General features: G+C 43.1%; 1 protein-coding gene across 1 annotated transcript in view; it reads left to right on the top strand.

The window, feature by feature from the left end:
* The first annotated feature begins 3,427 nt into the window (after nt 1–3,427).
* The window catches only part of LOC106542332 (A.superbus venom factor 1), a 76,553-nt gene continuing 60,690 nt past the window's right edge, over nt 3,428–19,290 (top strand). Inside the window, exons 1-7 of the mRNA XM_087711004.1 lie at nt 3,428–3,559; nt 8,954–9,146; nt 13,766–13,928; nt 15,524–15,594; nt 15,834–15,919; nt 17,376–17,458; nt 18,697–18,787. Of these exons, the coding sequence (XP_087567130.1) occupies nt 3,489–3,559; nt 8,954–9,146; nt 13,766–13,928; nt 15,524–15,594; nt 15,834–15,919; nt 17,376–17,458; nt 18,697–18,787 (758 nt within the window). The 5' untranslated portion in view covers nt 3,428–3,488. The remainder of the gene's footprint in view (nt 3,560–8,953; nt 9,147–13,765; nt 13,929–15,523; nt 15,595–15,833; nt 15,920–17,375; nt 17,459–18,696; nt 18,788–19,290) is intronic.

The following is a 19,290-nucleotide window of genomic DNA, read 5'->3' as shown; positions in this document are numbered from 1 at the left end:
CCACCAGTGGATCCGGAAAGCAGGCCACACCTACAGAAGAGCTTCCAAAATTTTTTTGAAACCCACCACTGGTCCTTGGATATGATTATTCTACACTATCATGCTCATATTTATAAAACTCGGTGCCTCTGTGAAAGGTAAGGATGACTACTGCGTTTGTGGTGCAATCAGAACATTGCGTGTGTTGAAGTTGTTTTAATGCAAACCAAAGATGCCTTTTAAAAAACAAGTTTGCATCCTATTCTTATGAATGCCAGGGCTGTGTGTGAGGTAATTTAAGGTGGTTCTGACAAGTGTCGTCGGCATCTTCATATCCCGTCACATGGGCGGCAAGCCACTCCCATCCGGTCACATGGGCAGCAAGCCACTCCCATCCAGTCACATGGGCAGCAAGCCACTCCCACAAAGGAGGCTACACCCACAGAGTAGGTTCGAACAATTTTTGAAACCCACCACTGGACTCAACCCCCTCCCTCTGGTAACCCCATCCCATAGTCCAATCTGCACAACGCTCAGGTGTCATGTGGGTTCCATCTTCAAAAAGCATCATCAGGTTTGGTTTGCCGGACAGTTGGCCTTGGCAGCAAATCCACTATCTCCAGCACGCACAGTAGATGGTGAGAACAAAACTCCCTTTTCTTACAGTCACTCCCGTACTTAAGACTTCCCCTCCCAAATACCATGCCTCCCCCTCCCCGTTTCAATGGCAGCCGAAAGCAAGTAGCGAAGCAGCGGCTGACACATGGAGTTGTTGTGGATCAAATTTAGTTCCTTTAGTCACATCCCTCAAGAGACGAATGTCTGGAGATTCTCAATCATCCAGTCATGGTTGTTCCAAAGGTGCCTTTTAAAAAGGCAACTGGACTCTTTTTTTCCTCCCTTGAAGCTTCTTGGATGAGAAGTGAAATGTTTTCAAGGAAAAACCCCAAGAAAGTCCAGTTGCCTTTTGGAAAAGCATCTTTGGGCTCCCCAAAGAGATGTTGCTGAAACAAAGGAAAAAGCCATCTGGATTTTTCCTATATAGGTTTTCATGAAATGTCTAGCTCAATCTTAAACGTTTTGTTTTCAAGTTTTGAGATGTATGGCTGAGGAGGGACCTAGTGGATAGATCAATTTAAATCAATCAACGTGATATATTTGGGAGAAGTTAAAAATAGTATGCTACCTAGGACCCTATTGAATAACCCAATGCAATTATTTCCCAAATGTAGTTTTGTCTACAAGTAAACTATTAACTTTACAAGTAAACTATTAATTTTGTAAACCAAACAGTGAAATAACCTTTTAAATTTGTTCATATACCACTGTAAAAGAAAAAAAAAAGTATCTTCAAGAGGCCAAAGCAATTTTAATTTTGGCGTTATGGAATATCATATGTAAACTCATATGTAAATCCCTGGAATGTGCTTAGTTAAGTTTAATGTCAGTCTGGGTTATTCCTGTCATTTTATTGTCTCTGACCAATCTTCAAAAATAGTAAGATTGTTTTTCTGAAAAAAAACATTCTGCTTTTGTTTCTAGTTTCATACGTTCCTATAAATTTGAAATAAAGTACTCGCAAATGCCTTCTTTTCATCAGAAAAAGTTTTTATTTTCCATTTTCATAGCATATAATCACATGTATACTATTACATAGTCAATATCAAGTTGTATTATTAAGTAATTATATCAATTCATCTTACCATCAATTACCAAAGAGAAAAAAAAGAAAAACCTAGTTATTGGCTCTTCTGCTCTCCATACACCATATTTATACCTTATCCGACACTTTCTTCCCCTTCTCTCCTCCCCCTTTCTACATCCTGTCTTCCCTCCATCCTTTTCTACTCTACTTCCCCTTCCTTTCTCCTTCTCCTCTCTCCCCTTACCACTCCTCCTTATACACCTCATCTTCCCCCCACCCTCTCTCTTGTCCCTCTCTTCCTATCTTTCTTCTCTCCTCTGTTTCCCACTCTTCTACATCCTGTCTTCCCTCCATCATTTTCTACTCTACTTCCCCTTCCTTTCTCCTTCTCCTCTCTCCCCTTACCACTCCTCCTTATACACCTCATCTTTCCCCCTTCACCCTCTCTCCTATCCCTCTCTTCCTATCTTTCTTCTCTCCCCTGCTTCCCACTCTTCCTCTAATTCACTTGGTGTATTTCAGCTTCTGAGCAAACTCCCTTTTGTGTTGATGGTATTTATACTTCCATTTCAATATACATAGAAAGGAAAAAAATAGCAGTATACATGTACAATCATCCCTCCTCCAACTTAGTAAACTCCATTCCCTCCCACCCTCCCCCCAACCCCCCCAACCTTCCCCCACCCTGACTTCCCAGAACCAATACAAGGTATAAATCTTTAACAAAAACAGTTTAAGATATACTTAAAGAATGCCTTCTTATAAAGTTATACTGGTTTTAATTGTTCTTCTTACTTAAGCTTAAATGCTGTAAATATTGTACATATGTGCATGAATAGGGAGGAGAGAAATGTGAAATTTGGGACTCCACAGTAGCTTCAAGGGAAATACTCTGAGAAGAAAAAAATAGGAATATCCAGAGCTACCAGATCTGGTTGTAGACATCCAAGTAACCATAACATAACTGTCCCATATCACCAATCCTCATAGCGTGTGCTCCAAATAAATGGCGTTTCTTGCTCAAAAAACCTGAGAAAACAACAATGCCTTAATAGCCTTATTGTGATCTGTTTAGCGTCAGGTTTGGGCTACATAGCTACCCTATGGAACGATCTCCCCGTGGAGATTCGTACCCTCACCCCCCTCCAGACCTTCCGCACAGCCCTCAGAATCTGGCTATCCCGTCAGGCCTGGGGCTAAAGACTGTAACCCACCCGAATGGTATGAATGTTGTGTTTTTTAATTATGTATTGTCTTATATGTTAAAAAGTTTGTCTCCCCCTCTTCCCTTTTGGGTTGTGAGCCGCCCTGAGTCCCCCCAGGGAAAAGGGCGGCATACAAATAAACTTCTATACTCTATACTCTACTCCAGTGTTTTTCAACCTTGGCAACTTGAAGATGTCTGGACTTCAACTCCCAGAATTCCCCAGCCAGCATTCGCTGGCTGGGGAATTCTGGGAGTTGAAGTCCAGACATCTTCAAGTTGCCAAGGTTGAAAAACACTGCTCTACTCTATACTTTAAAGTCCTTCCAAATATGTGCGAGGGAGAGAAGGAAAGTGTGAGTTCCTGACCTCAAGATAAAGAGATATTTGCAGGCGCAATAGCAGAATATCTAGAACAAATTGCACAAAAATGCTATTTAGCAATCATGTTGAACTAAGAGAGAGAGAAGACAAATAACCCACTGTGTTTTTTAAGTGCCTCATTAATTTCCTCTGAAATTCCCCACTTGCTCAAGCTCCTCCCCACCCCATTTGTGTACTGATTAAACATTCAGCAATTGCAAAGGGGCTTGGCTTCAAAGCAGGCTCTCTGGATAAATACTGGAGCTGTCAACACTTCTCTGATCCCTCTGGACTACCATGGAAGGGATGACGTTCTATCTGGTGGCTGCTCTATTGATTGCTTTTCCAGCATCTTCCCAGGGGGCTCTGTAAGTATCATAGATATTTCAGCGGGGAAAGGAAAGCAGTGCTGGGGAAGCCTCGTGGGCTTTCTCTTCCATGACGGTCTGTGCTAAACACAACCATCACCTCCAAAGCTGTGGTCCTTTGCGGGGTAATGAATTTTCTTGCAGGTGTCTCCAAACCCTTTGGAGCTTTCTCGGAAAGTCCAATATATCCCCACGACAGGAGTAAAAGGATTCTAATCATCAAGAAGGGGAACTGACAGGCCCTGAAGTTCTAAGCTGAGGAATTGTCCTTGGAGTGGAGATTCTCTGGATAAATATAAAGACCTCTTGCTCTCAGTTACGGCTGGGGGGGTGGGGAGGCATCTATAACCATTGCTAAGCAGAGTCAAGAACTTCCAGAAAACAATGCAGTTGAATATATAGAAAACCCACACACTTTGTTTCTGATATCTTCAAGTAACCTTTTGCCATCATCATGGCTAAGACTTCGGTGACATAGAGACTGGCCTATCTACTTGTTTTGAGAAAAATGTTTATTTCGCTGTGTGAACCTATACTGGAAAACCAGATATGACTTTGCAGCAGGCATACAGTATGTGTAAATAAATGATGTATGAGTGATAGCAGCAATGAGGCTGACCATATTTCTCTGGTCCCAGTATGGAGGATCGTGACCCGACAAATGCGCGCCCGACAACAGCGTGCCCAACAAAACTGCGGTGATAAAACCGCGACGTCGACAGTGTGCCCACAAAGGCGCGTCGACAAAAGAGCGCCGACAGAAGCGCGATTACGGTTAAGGTAAGAGTTAGGGTAAAGGTTAGGTTTAGGTTTAGGTTTAGGTTTAGATTTAGGGTTAGGGTTAGGGTTAGGGTTAGGGTTAGGTTTAGGGTTAGGGTTAGGGTTAGGGTTAGGTTTAGGGTTAGGTTTAGAGCGCACTTCTGTCGACGTGCTGTTGTCGGTGCGCTTCTGCGCTCATTCATCGGTGCAATTCCGAACTCACGTTTTTCCCCAGCGGTTTTGTCGGTGCGCTTTTGTCGAGCGCGCATTTGTCGGTGAACCATGGAGGATCAGCTACTGAAAAAGCAAAAGACAGGAGAAGGAGGAGGGCAGAGAAGGTGATTTGTCAGTATACATATAACAACTCTTATTGCAGGAAAGAAAAGTAGGCGGTCAGTTCTGATCCCTTTTAGGATTGCAAACAAACTCTCTGTAGGTGTAAACCCAAAGCAGGAACATCCAAGAACAAATCTCAACACTATGCTAGATGTGGACTTTGCTAGGGACTTGGCATGGAATCCAAATTGATTTATTGCTTTTAAAGGAACAGAAACCTAAACACTGCAGCTACAGAGAGGAGACAACGTTTAAGAGCTTTAACGTAGGGGCCACTTCCTTTTCACCTTGGGAAGGCAGTTGTGTTTGGGGTGTGTGTTCAAGTGGTATTGTAAAAAGTGAGGCTTGTGGTTTTAGACAGGTCCTCCTCCTATCTTTCCCTCCAGAGCAGTGTTTCTCAACCTTGGCGACTTTCAGTCCTGTGGACTTCAACTCCTAGAATTCTGGGAGTTGAAGTCCACAGGACTGAAAGTCGGCAAGGTTGAGAAACACTGCTCCAGAGTATGATCCTCAATGGCTAGTTCCTTGTTAGGGTTTCAATAAGCAGAAACTCAGGAAGGATTTTGTTGTGTTTGTTTGTTTGTTTAATGATAACAATGGGTGAAACTACATCAGATGTACAAAATCCGTGTTCAGACTGCCTAAGGCATTGTTTTAAAGGACCAGCTCTTAAAAGTCCATAAAAAGAATTGTAAATTTGAATTGTTCACGTTCAATTGCTCTTGGATTGATGTCAAGAATATAATGCAATATATGTATGGTTACAACTGTCAGCCCGTTACAATAATAACACAAGCAACAGCTGTTCAATAATGGATCATCGCAGCAGAAGAAACCAGTGTTTTGTAAAGGCATGTGTGGATTAGCGCAATTAACTTAATTATTGACAATTATCACCATGAAACCTTATCTGAGCTTCAGTTCTTGGCTACTGGGAAGTACGTTTTTGTTAATCCAAAAGAACATAGGAAGGCATGCATGGTGAACATTCTTTAGTCTTCCATAATGTGTTTCTCTGCGCTGTTGAAGTGTCTTGTACTTTTTTTAGTTCAGTGGGCCTGGGACAGTGGTGGGATTCAAATAATTTAACAACCAGTTCTCTGCCCTAATGACCATCTGGGTAGGTGGGGCTTGGCGTCATGTGACTGGGTGGGCGTGGCCAACTCAATGTCACTCAGGTCGATGGGCGCTTCTCCTTAGCTGTTATAATGTCATAAGGGTTAACCGGAGAGGCAGTTTCTGTAAACAGGGGAATAAAGATTAGGCTAGAAACAACACCAGAATGTTTCCTTCCTGCCTTCCTTACAGGATTAGCCCTGTAAAGTGGGGAAAAAACAAAAGGAGATTTCTTCCAACAACCGGTTCTCCGAACTGCTTAGAAAGTTACCAACCGGTTCTCCCGAATAGGTGCGAACCGGCTGAATCCCACCACTGAAAAGAACCAAGGAAAACTATCCTGATACATAGTGAAAGACTGCTACAATTTATTTATTTATTATGTCTAGATATTTTATCATTTTTGATAAGACTAAAATTCAGAGAAGGCATGGTTAATATTTTTATTAGTGGCTATTGAGCTCTAGATTAATCTTTTAGCAAAAGAAGAATGTGCTTAAGGCGTGGAAAGAAACCAAAAGAAGATTTCTTCCAACAACCGGTTCTCTGAACCGCTTAGAAAGTTAAGAACCGGTTCTCCCGAATAGGTGTGAACTGGCTGAATCCCACTACTGGGTATATGGTTACTCCATGTACCCCGTAGTTTGCGAAAGTAACCAGATAGCTCTGAGAAGCCAATTATATTACATTGCAGCACACGGTTTATGCGAAACTGCACACGTAATCAGATTGCAAGGAGGAAACTCCAGCAGGCCTCGCTTTCAAATTGCTTTGTTTAAATGCAAACACAGCCAGAGCCAATAGAATGCGACGAAAGATATCAAGATATGATAACAAGGCGTTTGTTTGCAATATATAATATTAGAGTCATTTGATTTACACAGCCTTAATCTCCCATTGACACAAGATAATGTGTTCATTAATCTGCCATCTAACAATGTTTTTCTTTTCCCCCATTGCCTTACATTTGTTTTTGTAATAAATATGATTATAGTGTTACTGTGGAGACGGCCTGGCAATAAAACCTCCCATCTCTTTCCCTTCTGTAAAAGCCTTCAACTGTTGACATTCCAGTATTACAAAATGGCAACACGGTCCTTTTTTCCCCCTCATGGCCCTTACTTGGGGCTGATAAACTAAACCAAATTTGTAGAACTGAAGGCTGCCTTTGGAAAATGCTGGATCAAGTGGGTAGACACTGCTTGAACGCTAGTATAGCAAGTTTGATGCGGGGACTAAAGTGCTGACCTGGAAATCGGGAGTCTTATGAGTTCTAGCCCTTCCTTGGGCAGGTAACTTTGGGCCAGTCCCTTTCTCAGCCCAATTCATCTCCCAGAGTGGAAAAATAGAAGGCAACAAACCAGTGGTGGGATTCAGCCGGTTTGCACCTATCCGGGAGAACCGGTTGGTAACTTTTTAAGCAGTTCGGAGAACCGGTTGTTGGAAGAAATCTCATTTTGTTTTTTTTCCCCACTTTACAGGGCTAATCCTGTAAGGAAGGCAGGAAGGAAACATTCTGGTGTTGTTTCTAGCCTCATCTTTATTGCCCTGCTTACAGAAACTGCCTCTTCAGTTAACCCTTATTCCAGTGGTTCCCAAACTTGGCAACTTTAAGACTTGTGGACTTCAACTCCCAGAATTCTCCAGCCGGCAGAGCTGGCTGCAGAATTCTGGAAGTTGAAGTCCACAAGTCTTAAAGTTGCCAAGTTTGGGAACCACTGCCTTATTCCATTGTAACAGTTAAGGTGAAGCGCCCATCGACCTGAGTGATGTTGAGTTGGCCACGCCCACCCAGTCACATGACCACCGAGCCCCAGCTACCTAGCTGGTCATCAGGGCAGAGAACTGTTTGTTAAATTATTTGAATCCCACCACTGCCGAGATAGATTCATATTTAAAGGCATGAATTAGCAAGATCTGTCTGCGAAAGATGTAATTTATTAGCCCTTAGCTTCTGAGGTTGATTCTGCATCTGTTCTGCAACACTGCAACACTAATGTGTTGAATGAATTCTGTTGTGTGGATTAGGATGTGTGGGGGCAACTTCTGAATGGTGAGGAGCAGTGGTGGGTTTCAAAAATTGTTTGAACCTATTCTGTGGGTGTGGCCTCCTTTGTGGGAGTGGCTTGCCGCCCATGTGACCAGATGGGAGTGGCTTGCCGCCCATGTGACCGGATATGAAGATGCCGACGACACTTGTCAGAACCACCTTAAATTACCTCACACACAGCACTGGCATGCATAAGAATAGGATGTAGACTTGTTTTTTAAAAGGCATCTTTGGTTTGCGTTCAAACAACCTCAACACACGCAATGTTCTGATTGCACCACAAACTCAGTAGTCCTCATTACCTTTCACAGAGGCACTGAGTTTTATAAATAGGAGCATGATAGTGTAGAATAATCCTATCCAAGGACCAGGGGTGGGTTTCAAAAAGGTTTGGAACCTCTTCTGTAGGTGTGGCCTGCTTTCCGGGTCCACTGGTGGAACCTCTTCTAACCGGTTTGGTAGATTTGATGAACCGGTTCTACCGAATAGGTGCGAACTGGTAGGAACCCACCTCTGGTGAGGAGTCTCTCCTAGGAGACTGTGTGGTTTGCAGTGATGTCACTGAGAGGAATTTGTCAAAATTTCCACCTCATTTTAGGCAAAGGTTTGGGGTTAAAGATGGGAATTCCTAATTTCTGAAAAACAAAACAACTTGATCTCACTTTGTCAAAATTGCAGCCGCGATTTTGCAGCCAAATTAGTTTCAGGTGCAGCGGTCTGCAGATGGGTTACTGGAAGACTGTATGCAGGCTGGGAATTGCCTAATCTTGGAAGAAGGCACAATTCTATTTTTCTTCTTCTTCAAATCTGAGATCAAACTCTGTTCTTTCATAGAAAAGCTTGTCCTTTTTTAAGCTGCAACGGGACACCGCATTGCTTATTATAATGTGATCCCATTATAATACCACCCAGTTTACTGTAATGGTCGCTCCCATTTTATAACCCCCAAAACGGCACCAAAATCTCTTGTAAGTGATACAAAGATAAACATTTACTAATTTTTCAACTGTGTTTGGAAGGTTTCTGGGTCACAAAGGGTAGTTTTTCTAACTCTTTGTTTCTTCACTTTTCTAAAAGTGCCTCACTTTTCCTCAGCAAACTAATGCAGGAGATTTTCTTTTCTTCTTCTGCAGCTACAACCTCATCACCCCTGGTGTTCTGCGAACAGATACAGACGAGCAAATTTTGGTGGAGGCACATGGAGACAATGCTCCGAAACAGCTTGACATCTTGGTTCAGGATTTTCCACGGAAACAGAAAACCTTGTTCCAAACCAGAGTAGAAATGAATCCAGCGGGAGGCATGCTTGTCACTCCAACTATAAAGGTGGGTGGATAGTAATGGTTGCAGTAGAGTCTATTGTATCCCTGCAAAAACAAAATATCAAGCTAAAATCCCGTTCATTCTACTTGAGAGAAAGTGTCATGCACTTTAGTAGAAAGAACATGACTAGACTTGTCAGATATTGGGAGAAATTGAGAGTATAACTCGAGGGAAGAAAAACCTCAAAGCATGCACATGTATTTGCATGTTCATCCCTCTGGAACGAACTCCCCGCAGAGATTCGGACCCTCACCTCTCTCCAGGCCTTCCAAAAAGCCGTCAAAACCTGGCTTTGCCGGCAGGCCTGGGGGTGATGAGTTCCCTCCCCTCTCGACGTGTATGGTTGTGCGACTGTTGTTTATTTTTATTATTTGTATTTTGTCTTTTATGTTCCCCTTTTCCCCCCTTGAATTGTTCGCCGCTCTGAGTCCTCCCGGAGAAGGGCGGCATACAAATAATAAAATTCTATTCTATTCTATTCTATTCTATTCTATTCTATTCTATTCTATTCTATTCTATTCTATTCTATTCTATTCTATTCTATTCTATTCTATTCTATTCTATTTATTTTACAGTTCCTATTGCCACAATTGCTGAAAGATTGTGTATAGCATTTCACAGCAAACAAGTAAAATATTATAAATATTTAGATCAAAATCAGTATCAAAACCAAAAGTCAACCATAGGAAGAAACAAAAAAAACAAAACAAAAAAAACACACCCCTGAATGATACGAAGTATAGCAAAATTAAAATGATTAATAAACAAAACTGAGTGGAGTTGAGTTTGAGTTTATTAGTCTTGTATGCCGCCCACTCCCGGAGGACTCCGGGCAGCTTACAATAGAAAGGGGAAAGGGGATAAATAAGACAAACAACAATTTAAAATACAACAGCATTCATAGTTACCGTGGGGCTGGATACTTCAACAGCCCCCGGCCTGCCGGAGCATCCAGGACTTAGTGGCTTTATGGAAGGCCAGGAGGGTCGTAAGTTTCTGGCTCTCCACAGGGAGCTCGTTCCAGAGGGCCGGAACTGCAACAGAGAAGGCTCTCCCCGGGGGGTTGCCAGCTGACATTGGCTGGCAGATGGAATCCGGAGAAGGCCTAGTCTGTGCGATCGAATCAGTCTTTGGGAGGTAATTGGCAGGAGGCGGTCTCTCAGGTACCCAGGTCCAATGCCATGAAGGGCTTTATAAGTAACGACTAGCACCTTGAAGCATGTCCGGAGACTAATGGGCAGCCAGTGCAGCTCGCGGAGGATAGGTGTAACGTGGGTGTACCTGGGTGCACCCACAATCGCTCGTGCGGCTGCATTCTGGACTAGCTGAAGTCTTCGAACACTCTTCAAGGGAAGCCCCATGTAGAGCGCATTACAGTAATCGAGTCAACTGCTAAGCTAACTTTTAGAAAAGATTGCTAGAGATTCTGAATCAGTCTAAGTTTAGTGGTGAGTAAAAGTAGGATGTTAGTGGGCCAAATAGCCGCATTTTCAGATTTAAAATATAGACATTTCAGGAAACGCCAAAGGCTTCTGGGCAACTTTTGTTCTTCCTTACCCAGGGAGGAGAAATTGGCTTAGCCTGTGTGCCGATAGAACTATGTTCAATCTCAACATGAACAATAGTAAGGGAGAAAAAAAAGAAGAATGTTGAATGGCAGGGAGGCGCAGTCAGGGGAGGCAGGGCCTCACTGCTGTCATCATGAAAAGAAAAAGAAAATGTAAAAGGAGAAAGGCAAGAGCTGAGGTCAGGCTGAGCTAGTTGCTGCCAGAGTCACAGTGGATGACTCTGCTTAGTGCTTAACTGTTTAAAAAAGCCTCTAAAAACAGTGCCCTCTACAGGAGGAGGCGGGAGAACTATGTGCCTCATCTACTCTGGTGTTTTATGATCACTTGAGCAGAGTTAAGCAAGGGTTAAAAGCCAAAAAATTCCTGACGTAGGTGAGGTACATCCTTCTTCCGCCTACACACACACACACACACACACACACACACACACACACACACACACTTGGATAAAAGTATATAAGCCCAACTTCACTGATTACAAGTTTGAAAAGGCAACGTGGCTCCACCTGCAATCAAAGGCTCGGATCGGAAGGCAGCAGGGGAATGGAGGGGTGGGGATATGGCAGAGGAGCTGTTTTCAAGCCATTGGAAAATATATCCAATCCAACTTCTGTGTTTGTCTTTGTTTGAGAGTTAGTGAGTGAGAGAGGGATCCAACTTCTCTGTGTGCATGTGTCTGTTTGAGAGAGGGAGGAAGGAAGGGGAGGGAGAAGAAAAAGAATGAAGGAAAACTTTTTCGCAAAGGAGAAAAACAAAAGCTGTCGCTTTGAATCAGAACTGAGCATGCCTGGCTGTGGAATTCTGGGAGTTGAAGTCCACAAGTCTAAAAAAATTTGAAACCCCTGTGTCAGTGCCTCACCAGCCATAAACCTGCACTGCACGTCACTACTGAATGGTATATCTCTATGACCGATCTGTTTCCAATAGTCCTGGATATTCCAGAGGGCTTCAGTGTTGAAATGTTATTCCCTGACCAAATCCCATCCAAGACTTCACTTAAATCCAACTCTGCTAGTACTTGAGCCCAAATATTGTCAAACAGCTGCTGGCATCTGAGAAAAGTTCTGCAAATTGGACCTTAATCTCATCAAGAGGAATTAACCTCCTGACTTTCAGACTTTCTAGGTTGGAGTTATGGACAGATTTGTTCATATTGGTAACTAACGTTGTGTATGTTAGTCTGTGTGTATCTCTGTGTATTTGGCTAATCCAATAACTGCCCAAGGAAAAACCATAAAGGGAAAGAGAGAACAGCTGATTGTAGAGCTACAGTGTGCAGCCCAGGGGGCAGAATTCATTATGGGCTGGCGATTCATGTTTCTCCAGGCTCAGATGGTCGACCAGAAAAGTTTATTTGGGGTCCTTCACATTTGTCTAGAGCTTGGAATTAGGGGCTGAGTTTTCTTGGTGCACAAATTAGGAGGGAGAAGGGCCAAGGAGAAAAAGGTTGTGGATACACAGCAGTGGGTAAAGGATACCAAATGTGACTTGTAATAGCAGAATGGCAAGGTGGGATCTCGGGGATGTGTTCTTCATTAGTTTCATTGACTGTGCTGCTTTAGCTGGACACCATAGGGTAGTGATGGCTAATCTTTTTGTTGTTGCGTGCTGAAAGCATGCACATGCATGTACTCATAATGCCATGTGTGTACTCCACCCCCTGCACATCTGTGCATGACCACCCTACACTCTCCCACCCATGTGTGTGTGGCTCCTCTCATCCCCAGCGCATATGAGCACGAACCCCCGTGCCCTGTTGGCCTCCCTGCAGCCTCCTGGGACCAAAAATGGGCTACTCCCATGCGCCCCCACCTCCATGCACGTGCACATTACCCCCCCACCCTGCGCATGTGTGCACATCTCCTGCATGCGACCCTCCGGGCATGAGCGGCAGAGACTCAAAAATCAGTCTAGGGGTATGATTATCGCTTGGGACTAAGAAATTCCAGATAGTTTATGACTGAAGAAACAAGGAATGATATAATCTGTTTAGACTTAGCCTAGCAAAGAGGAGTTAAAGCTCAAATGAAAGATGATTACTAACTTTTTTAAAAGTTTATTTTAGAACATCTTTGTTAAAGATTTATACCCTGTATTGATTCTGGGAAATCGGGGGGGGGGGGGGAAGGTTGGTGTGGGGGGGTCGGGTGGGGAGGGCAGGAGCGGGAGGTAAACATTTGTAAAACTTTTTTTCCCTAACATTTTCAATAAAAAAAAATCCATTGGCCGGTGGGAGGCGTGCACACATGTGTGGTGGAGCTGAACTGGGACGACAGCCTGCGTGCCTGCAGAGAGGGCTCTGCGTGCCACCTGTGGCACATGTGGCATAGGTTCACCATCACAGCTATAGGGCATCTCCATAGCCGCCTGCAAGGAAAGATCAGAAACCAACTTAGCAGAAGCAAGAAATGTGTTTTTAAGATTGAATGCACCTATGCTTGGCATTCTGTGATCCTCTTTGTTTTCATTTTTGACCCGGTAGAAATTTCTGGATCAATGTTTTAGTGTTGTTGCCTAGGGCTAAGGAATGAGGCCGCAGGTGGCCCTTAGTCTCCAGATTCGCTTCAAGGCGCTGGTCGTTACCTATAAAGCCCTTCATGGCATCGGACCTGGGTACCTGAGAGACCGCCTCCTGCCGATCACCTCTCATAGACCGATTAGATCACACAGGTTAGGTCTCCTCCGGATCCCATCTGCCAGCCAATGCTGGCTGGCGACTCCCCGGGGGAGAGCCTTCTCTGTCGCAGCTCCAGCCCTCTGGAACGATCTCCCCGTGGAGATCCGGACCCTTACTACCCTCCCAGCCTTCCGCAAAGCCGTTAAGTCCTGGCTGCTCCAGCAGGTCGGGGGGCTCTTGAAATATCCAGCCCCTCAGAAATTGTGACTGTTGTATATTTTAATATGTTGTTTTGTCTATTATCCCCCTCCCTTGTTTTATTGTAAGCCGCCCGGAGTCCTTCGGGAGTGGGCGGCATACAAAATCAATAAAACTATAAATTATAAACTATAAACTATTAGTGATGAAGCCTCTGCTCTGTTCATCTTCTCATCCAGATTCCTGCAAAGGAACTGAATAAGGAGTCTAAACAAAATCAGTATGTGGTTGTGCAAGTAACTGGTCTTCCATCGAAATTGGAAAAGGTGGTTCTCCTTTCTTACCAGAGTGGCTTTGTGTTCATCCAGACAGATAAAGGCATCTATACACCAGGCTCTCCAGGTAAACTCTTTTTCTGCCTCTCTTTCTTCACTCCCCTGGGGACCCATTGTGATGAATAATGCTATAAACAAATCCATACCTGGGATTTGTCATTTATTTGAGATATTTCTAGAGAGTGGGGGAAAGGGAAGAATGTATTCCTTGTGAGTATTGTCATTGGTGATATTGAGAAATCAAGTTTAGAAAGTTCAGAAAAGATTTAAGAAACACATTGATAAATGGTCCATTGGAATGTACCATGTTTTTTGGACTATAAGACGCACTGGTGTATAAGACACAATGATTTTGAAGAGGTAAGTAAGAAAAAAAAAGTTTTTGTCTTCCCCAGTCCCCAGGAACACTCTCCAGGCTTCAGTGGGGCTGGGGAAAGACAAAAAAGCCCCCATTTTTGGTGAAAAATGGCTTGTTTTTTCGCCCATTTTTCACAAAAATGGGATGCGGGGGTGGGGCTTCAGGAGGCAAAAAATGGCTGTATTCGGTGTATAAGACGCACCAAAAATTTTCATGCTCTTTTAGGGGTGAAAAAGGTGCGTCTTATACTCCGAAAAATACGGTATTTACAAATTAGGAATGGAATGGAGAAATCCAAGAAGATGTCACCTTGACTAATTGCAAGCTATAAAAGGGGAAAGGCTTTTTCTTTAGCTCTTCTTTGAAGAACGAGGGGATATTTCTGTCTAAGGTGCAGAAGATCCAGACTGAAGTAATCTAAAAACATTTATGCCATAATAAACTCCTTGGCCTTTACGGTGCCTGAGGATGCAGTTGTTTTAGCCCAATAGACTAATCAGCTGTTTTTCTAGAAACTGTCCCACATCTGATTTTTTAGGATTTACATTGAGTCTGGAAGACAGCTGCTGTCATGGTTGAGGCCTGGCTCACTTTGAAAACCCCGCTTACAGCCAGACAAGAAGAATGAGGGAGGGAATAGATTGGGATGCAGGGGAGGCATAATGGGAGGGAAATGATTGGAACGAGCACTGACTTGGAGCCTGAGAACCAAGGTCATCTGCAGAGAAAGTCTATTAGGCGGCGAGTCCATTACCCAAACAAACTCTCATGGCCTTCAGAAAAGCTGTTAAAACCTGGCTGTTCTGGCAGGCCTGGGGCTGTTGACCTTATCCTTAAGGTCCAGCCCTGATCAGAAATGTATGCGTGTTGGGAATTTTTAAATTATTCTTTTATTTTGCTTCTCTTTTTTTTCTTTTTTTCTTTCTTTGTAAGCCGCTCGGAATCCTCCGGGATTGGGCGGCCTAGAAATTTAACAAATAAATAAATAATAAATAAATAAACTGAACTGAACTGAACTGACCATACTGATTGGATGGAATAAAGGAGAACGTTTAACTACAGTATGCTGTTTGCTCACGAAAACATTAATATTTGCTACTTCTGCATCCGTATTGGCTCAGCAAATTATACTCTTGGTAATAAAAATGTCCCAGGAGTCTCTATTTGCTGCATGAACCATGTGGGACGATTGGCAGATGCAAAATATCAGGCAATTTATCAATTAATTTTTTTATTATGGTCACAGACCAGCACATATCTTCTGAATACTATCCCAAATTACAGTTGGTCTCTTTTTTCCTTAGTGCGCTATCGTGTCTTTTCTATGGATCACAACATGCACAGGATGGACAAAACTGTGATTGTCGAGTTTAAGGTGAGAATGGTGTCTGCAATCCTGTGTGATTAGTATAGTCCCCTGAACAAGAAGTGGTTGTTGTTGATTCTCCTTGTAATCTAGTGCCCCACCTCGGTGGATTGCATTTGATCTCTATATTATGTCATCACATAGAAAATCTAGTATTCCAGCTGGGGTTTGATGTTACAGAATGCACAGGAAATAATATGCAACATGCATTTTTTCAACACACCTGTGTTTTATTTCCTCGTGCCCAGACACCACAAGGCATTGTTGTCAGTTCGAATCCAGTCAACCCATCTTCAGCCTTGATCCGGCCTTACAATTTACCAGAGCTTGTCAGGTAATTTAACATGGATATTGTCATAAGGCGACCTGGTTTGAAACTAAGCTGAAACTCTGATGGGGAAAAAAAGACATCCATCTATTAAAGATTGGGTATAGAATAAAGCTCTATTGTAGGTTCCCTTTTAGCTTGCTTTTTAGATTGGTTATTAAAGTAAGAAAAATCCATGTTTGATATTTTCCATTTGTCCATCACATTTCTATTTCCTCTTGTTTTTTGGAGAGCCTGGAGCATCACAGGTGGAGCTATGATGTTATTTGTATGGCAATTCCGTGAAATTGAGTGGACAAATAATAAATACAATTTCATCACCACCATTTAAGTTCAATGAGTAAGAAGAAATTTGTGACAGAAGTAAGAGTCACATTTCAGCTTCCACAAATGTGAAACTGAAAATTTCTGAATCAGGCACTTTCTTTTAAACTTATTCTCCATGATCCTATTAATATCAAGAAATGGCCTTGGATCCCTAGTTCATATCATGTTGCCTTGCCTTCAGAAGTTGTGGGTGGGAGACAGGAAGGGGAAGTAGAGAAGAGAAGGATGACAGAGGGAAGAAAGGAGGTAGGGAGGAGGAGGAGAGAGGGAAAGGAAAGGATCGGGTCAGTGGTGGGTTTCAAATTTTTTTAGAACCTCTTCTGTAGGTGTGGCCTGCTTTGTGGGAGTGGCCTGCTGGCCATGTGACCAGGTGGGAGTGGCTTGGCAGTCATGTGACTGGGTGGGCATAGCCAACGTAAAATGTGGTGAAACTCACTTAACAACGCTCTTGCTTAGCAACCAAAATGTTGGCTCAGAAACTCTGGCATTTGAAGCCCGCAAGTCTTAAAGCTGTCAAGTTACAAGACCCTTGCACCCCTAACCCTTTAGAAAAAAACCCCCAGGGGTGTTCAAACTTGACAGCTTTAAGACTTGTGGACTTCAACTCCCAGAATTCCTCCTCTTGCTGTTCATCTTGATGATTTGCAGACGGGCAGGGGGAGGGAGGTAGAACCGGTTCTAAATGACACTGTAGATTTGTGGAACCTCTTCTATAGAAGAGGTTAGAACTGGCAGGAACCCACCCCTGGATAGCATACAAATATGGTGTATGGAGAGCAGAAGAGCCAATAATCGTTCTTGGGGGTTGATGGTAAGACAAATTGACGTAAATATTTAACAATACAAAATAATGTTGGTTATGTAACAGTATACGTGTGGTTATTGGTATGAAAATGAAAAAAATAAAAAACTTTTTTTTTAAAAAAAAGAAGTTGTGGGTGCTCCAATGTGGAAGGTTTTCAAGAAGAGATTGGACATCCATTTGTCTGGAATGGTATCGGGTCTTCTGCTTAAATAGAGAGTTGGACTAGAAGATTTTCAAAGTCCCTTCTAACTCTTGTTATACTTTATTTATTGTCGTAAATCGATTGCAAAGTGAAAGCAATGAAAAATCTCTTCTTTTTTCTTTCTATAGTTTGGGAACCTGGAAGGCTGTGGCCAAATATGAGCATTCCCCAGAGGAGAGCTATACTGCACTTTTTGATGTCAGAGAATATGGTAAGAAGAAGGATCATTTCTGTTCAACAAATCCAGTTCCTGATCCTGGGGTTTTATCGATTTTATCTCTAAAAGCCTTTTCCTGTCATTTGTAAAAGTGGAAATGGCTGCTATGATCTTGCCTGGAAAGTTGTGAGAACCAATTTGGCCTAGCGGTAAAGGTACCAGGCTAGCAGTGGTGGGATTCAAATAATTTAACAACCGGTCCTCTGCCCTAATGACCAGCTGGGTAGGCGTGGCTTGGTGGTCTTGTGACTGGGTGGGTGTGACCAACTCAAGGTCACTCATGTCGATGGGCGTTTCGCCTTAGCTGTTACAATGGAATAAGTGTGAACTGGAGAGGCAGTTTCTGTAAGCAGGGCAGTAAAGATTAGGCTAGAAACAACACCAGAAGGTTTCCTTCCTGCCTTCCTTACAGATTAGCCCTCTAAAGTGGGGAAAAATCAAAAGGAGATTTCTTCCAACAACCGGTTCTCTGAACTGCTTAGAAAGTTACCAACCGGTTCTCCCGAATAGGTGCGAACCGGCTGAATCCCACCACTGCAGGATAGAAACCGGGAGTGTGAGCTCTAGTACTGTCTTAGCCATGAAAGCCTGCTGGATGGCTTGGCCAGTCATTCCTTCTCAGCTCTGTCCACTTCACAGGGTTGTTGGGAGGTATGTGGCCTCCTGCCACATACCTCCCGACGACCCATAAGATCTCACAGACTGGGCCTCCTTCGGGTACCGTCGACCGGACAATGCCGGTTGGCGACTACTTGGGGGAGGGCTTTCTCTGTAGCTGCCCCAGCCCTGTGGAACAATCTACCTGTAGAGATCCGGACCCTTTCCACTCTCTCTGCCTTCCGGAAAGCCACTAAAACCTGGCTGTTCCGGCAGGCCTGGGGCTGTTGACCCCAAAATACGGTCCAGCCCCATCTAGAATGGAGTGCCTGGTGTGTTGTTTTTAAAAAAATCTATCTTTTCTTTCCTGTATTTTATTTTTTGATTTTGTTTTTGTATTATAAGCCGCCCGGAGTTCTACGGGATTCGGCGGCATATAAATGTTATTGAACTCGAAACTCGAAATAGGAGGAGAAAGATATCTCGGATATGTTCACTGGCCTTGAGTTATTTGTAAAAATAATAAAGGTGTGATATAAATAAATAAATAATAAAATATATTAAATAATATTGAGTAAATGCATCTTCCTGCCAGTGCTAGACTTCTACCCTTTCGCCTGTTTCTTTCTCTGTAGTATTGCCAAGCTTTGAAGTTCAACTGCAACCATCAGAGAAGTTTCTTTACATTGACGGCGAAACAGATTTCGGCCTGACTATCACTGCAACGTATGCTTGTTTACAACTATGAGTAGCTAAAGAAATTTATTTTGGCACTGGGTAGCATCTGCATGAATGGGTCATAATTTGGGTCATAATATTCAGAAAAAAAATATAATTTGGTGAACTAGTCCTGATCGGAACACATTTACTTGAAATGTATTTCAAAAATACAATATTCATAATATTAAAAAAATAGTCTTTAGACTTTATTTGGCTTTATTAGTCTGACTACTTAGGATACCAAACCCCATTATCACTTATAGCGTTAACACTGCATCTTAGGGTAGGGTGGTCGTGGCACGACAAAACCGCGGTCCACTAAAGCGCGCCCGATTAAAGCGCGTACCTGAGGTCATCAGCAGCGCGACAAATACGACCGCGGAGAAAAAAGGACGCTTTAAAAAGCGCTTTTAAAGCAAGCCGATTCACGTAAAGGTAAGGGTTAGGTTTAGGTTTAGGGTTAGGATTAGGTTAAGGGTTAGTGTTAGGTTTAGGGTTACGTTAAGCGT

This window comes from Thamnophis sirtalis, unplaced genomic scaffold (assembly GCF_051295495.1).
Source record: "Thamnophis sirtalis isolate CommonGarterSnake01/CBP01778 unplaced genomic scaffold, rThaSir2_p1.2 scaffold_3, whole genome shotgun sequence".
Classification (NCBI taxonomy): Eukaryota; Metazoa; Chordata; class Lepidosauria; order Squamata; family Natricidae; genus Thamnophis; species Thamnophis sirtalis.
Note: the sequence above shows the minus strand (reverse complement) of the source record. Positions and strands in the feature narration are given on the sequence as shown.